General features: G+C 38.0%; 1 protein-coding gene across 1 annotated transcript; it reads right to left on the bottom strand.

The window, feature by feature from the left end:
- Positions 1–1,040: 1,040 nt before the first annotated feature.
- Positions 1,041–3,407, bottom strand: LOC112199147. The gene is made up of 4 exons (XM_024340200.2): positions 2,054–3,407; positions 1,836–1,954; positions 1,324–1,735; positions 1,041–1,219 (listed from the first exon to the last, which is right to left on the bottom strand). Exons 1-4 carry the CDS (start codon positions 3,405–3,407, stop codon positions 1,041–1,043), a joined length of 2,064 nt encoding a protein of 687 aa, XP_024195968.2.
- Positions 3,408–4,215: the final 808 nt, after the last annotated feature.

The following is a 4,215-nucleotide window of genomic DNA, read 5'->3' as shown; positions in this document are numbered from 1 at the left end:
GCTTACCAAGAAATTGGTCAATTGGAAGTCCAAGATCCTAAGTTGTGCAGGAAAGGAAATCCTAATAAAGGCGGTAGCACAAACCATGCCTTTATATGCTATGAACTGCTATCTTTCTTCTAGGGTGTGATGATATACATCAGTTGTGTGCATCTTTCTTCTAGGGTGATACAAATGAGAAAAAGAAGATCCATTGGAGAAGTTGGGAACGACTATGTCTGACAAAACAAGAAGGAGGTATGGGGTTCAAGAATATTTATGCATATAACCTTGCTATGCTGGCAAAGCAAGGCTGGAGAATTATTTCGAATCCTCAATCTCTAATTGCTCGATTATATAAAGCGAAATACTTTCCACAATCAACCTTTTGGGAGGCTGAAATGGGAGACTCTCCATCCTTCTCTTGGAGAAGTATTTTAAACGGTAGAGCTGTTCTAAAGACGGGAGTACAATGGAAAATTGGTGATGGAAAGTAGGTCCATATATGGACAAATAAGTGGCTGCCAATAGCTACGCTAACCTTGCTACACAGGCCAGCCAATACTGAACTAAATTTGGTATCGGATCTTATCAATGAAACAAACAGAAAGTGGATTTCTGCTTTGGTACACTCTATCTTTCCTTCACACATTGCTGCAAGGGTTTTGAGTATACCATTGAGTATAAGAACATGTCCTGATAGACTTATTTGGAGCTTGGAGAAAAGAGGCTTTTACTCCGTCAAATCTGCATATTGGATAGCTCATGACAATGTTTTAAAAGGTTGAGGCGTAGCCGAGGCGTAGCCTGGAGAGCCTCACCAAGGCGTTCGCCTTGAGGCGTAAGGCGTAAGCCTTACGTATAAATTTGCTGTATTTACGTATAGAACTAGTCTTATATATAGAACATGTATTGTAACCAAAAAAACATTATAAATTGTCATCCATTCATAATAAGCAAGTACTAAAACCATATGATTCAACAAAATCACCAAACCTATAATAAATCTAAAGATATAAAATTGAAAGACCAAAGAAGAACAATAATTATTGAAATCAACTTCATCCTTGGAAATCATCATCCTCATCAATTAGAAGATCATCACCCAAACTATCACCACCATCACTATCATCACCATGGTGCTCGAAGAGAGGATTGGTCTCATCATATGGATTAATTCTAATACCATAATCCGCAATGTCATCAAGACGCATTGATTTCCTTGGAGCCTTTCTTTTACCTATACAAAAAGGTGATGGACAATTAAAGATAAAAGTTGAGAAATTATTTGAATTAATACTATGTTATACAATTATTTGAACGTATATTTTTCCAAGAACTTACTTGAACACGCTCCTTCACTAGATTTCCTTTTGTATAAAACAATAGGCTCATCAAGAGAAGGAGTAGGCTCACGGGGAGGTGTAGGCTCATGAGGAGGAGAATGCACCCGAGGAGGAGGCTCTCTATCAATTAGGGTACTTTGATATTTACCAATTGGCACATTTCTTACCGCCTCATCATTCAATGTTAGATCTTCCACATTGTCCTCAAGCCAATGTGGATCGGCGGGAAGAACCGGATCCTCTATCTCAGGTATCCATTCATCATCAGATTCAATTTCTTCCACTACAATAGGATCGGTCATTGTAGCATTCCTTTTCAAAGTCCTATCTTTTAGAGCAATATTATATTTCACATAGACTAAAGCATGCATCCTCTTGTGTTCAAGTCTATTTCTCTTCTTAGTATGAATCTACAATCAACATTCAACACACAAATACGACAATTAATTCAATAGACTAGCAATTATTAACTATTAACAATTCAACTTAAAAGTGATAAAAAGAACTTACCATTTCAAAAGTACTCCAATTCCTCTCACACCTTGATGCACTACAAGTAAGGGAAAGGACCCGAGTAGCAAAATCCATCAACTCCGGTGTTTGTGTCCCATATTTTTCCCACCAAAACACTAAGAACATAAAATGAATATAAATTAATAAATCAAAATCATATAGACATTTGGTAAAATTGCATTTAAAAGTAGCAAGTTAAGCAAATAATAACTAACCGGGTGATCGGATTTTTCTAGTAGATTCTGCCATCGCACTTCCAAACTTACCAAGCTTTTGCTCATATAAGTCCAATTGTATTTCCGCTGCGACACGGGCCTCACCAACTAGCATCCTATCCATGCACTCTTCCAAACCCTTCTTCACATGCTTGGTATTTTTAAAGTTGTCTTCATATCGGAATTGAGGGTTCAAGTAATAACCCGCCGCATGCAATGGTTGATGAAGTTGTGGACTCCACCTATTATCTATCCTCCTCCAAATCGCCCCATACTTTGCTTCCACATTTCCAAGATTATTTGCAATCTTATCTTTTGTGGCATCCATCAACTCATAGATAAATCCCATGGCGGGTCTCACTTCCGAATCAACCTCTCTTAAGACACAAACAAGGGGCAAGACACTCTTTATGCAATAAGCAACATGGTTCCAAATTTGTGTGTCACGAAGGATCCACTTCCTCACCTCATAAGCATCCTTATGTTTTGTACATCCACATTCATACCAATCTTTTGATGAAAACATACTAATAAGAGCCTCCTTTTGCTTATATAAACTTTGAAGAGAGAGAAAAGATGTGGCAAACCTTGTAACCGCCGGCCGAATAATCTCCTTGTTGCCGGTGAATTTCCTCATAATGGAAAGAACTTGTGTGTGCCCATAAATGAATTTCACAATTTGCCTAGCTCTTTGAATGGTAGTTTCAAAGACTTTCATCTTGCTAATATCTTCTAACATCAAGTCAATGCAATGAGCCGCACACGGAGTCCACCACAATTTACTTCTATGCTTCATTAGTTCCTTTCCTGCCCACTTATAATTGGAAGCATTGTCCGTAACTATTTGGACAACATTCTCCTCCCCTACCTCCTCCACAATATTATCCAAGTAATTTAGCATCAACTCTCCATTTTTGATTGTATCCGATGCATCAACCGATTTCAAGAACCATGTTCCTTTAGGGCTATTTACTAAAAAATTTAGTATAACCCTACTCTTGCCATCCGTCCAACCATCCGACATAATAGTGCATCCATAGCGGCTCCAATCTTTTTTGTGTGCTACCATCAACTTTTGAACATCTTCAACTTCTTCCTTCAAAATCCAAGTCCTTAACTCATGACTTGTTGGAGGTTGAAAACCGGGACCGTATTTGGCAACCATCTCCAATGCCGAAAAATAATAAGGATTATTTGCCACATTGAAAGGCAATGCACTAGTATAAAATAAGCGCCCAATTTCCCTACACACATTATGTCTTTCTTCTTTCTTGTATGAGGTATTCAATGTAACTTGACGAGCTTTTGAGGATACAAACTTGTCAATTGGTCCTCTAACCTTCGGTTGACCCATAGAACCACCACCAAGTGGAGTTTGAGCACTACCACTCTCACTTGCAGCCACATTTGTCACCTCTTGATCATGTGCATCTTCTTCTTCTTGACTTTCCAATCCCCCTATCTCCCGACGCACCGCAATCCTTGCTCGTTTCTCTTCATCATTTCTTTTAAGCGCTATAGTGCACCAATCTTTCACATTTGGTGGAACTTTGTTACAAGGTTTGATTCCCTTATGAGTGCCAACTAAATGTTGCTTGAACCTGAATATGCCACCAGTATTTCTTTGATCACAAAATGCACACAAAAAGTACTTCAACTCTCTCGGAATTGGTTTAGTCCATCGCCAAGCATGATCTTTCTTTGTTGTCCCACTAGTACTAGAACTCATTGTGCCTACACAATTTCAAGGTATATACAACTATAAAGTTAACAATACTCGGAAGTCATAAGAGAATGAATATGTTAAATGGAGAGAAGATTACAAAGGAATCAAAGGTAATGTTCAATCATATTCACAACATGAAACAGAGCACACGGGTGATTGATAAATTAACTTATTTATCTCTATTATCTCTACTAGGTAAGACTAAAACCAAAGCAACAGAGCACCTGTGATTCACAAATCAACTTAAATTAATAACTAAATGAGAAGAAAAGATGAAGAATGGTCCAAAAGCCAGCAACTTTTCGTTGAGATTCACCACACTATCCTAAACATAGTTATATTCTAAACAACCATGTTAATGTTTTTTAAGATCAGCATTAACTCTTTTATGAACATCTCCAAGGATCAAGGCTCTTGAAGCATACAATAGGATCGG

The sequence above is a fragment of the Rosa chinensis genome, chromosome 1, assembly GCF_002994745.2.
Source record: "Rosa chinensis cultivar Old Blush chromosome 1, RchiOBHm-V2, whole genome shotgun sequence".
Lineage (NCBI taxonomy): Eukaryota > Viridiplantae > Streptophyta > Magnoliopsida > Rosales > Rosaceae > Rosa > Rosa chinensis.
The sequence above is the reverse complement of the archived record's forward strand: the minus strand, read 5'-3'. Positions and strand labels throughout refer to the sequence as shown.

What these genes read in the sequence shown, in the direction of transcription:
- LOC112199147 (XM_024340200.2), bottom strand. Translation starts at nt 3,407, where the DNA reads ATGGGTCAACCGAAGGTTAGAGGACCAATTGACAAGTTTGTATCCTCA. An exon ending in TAGAAAAATCCGATCACCCG is followed by an intron (nt 1,955 to 2,053) that starts GTTAGTTATTAT and finishes TTATGTTCTTAG; the next exon opens with TGTTTTGGTGGGAAAAATAT. An exon ending in TAGTGAAGGAGCGTGTTCAA is followed by an intron (nt 1,220 to 1,323) that starts GTAAGTTCTTGG and finishes CTTTTTGTATAG; the next exon opens with GTAAAAGAAAGGCTCCAAGG.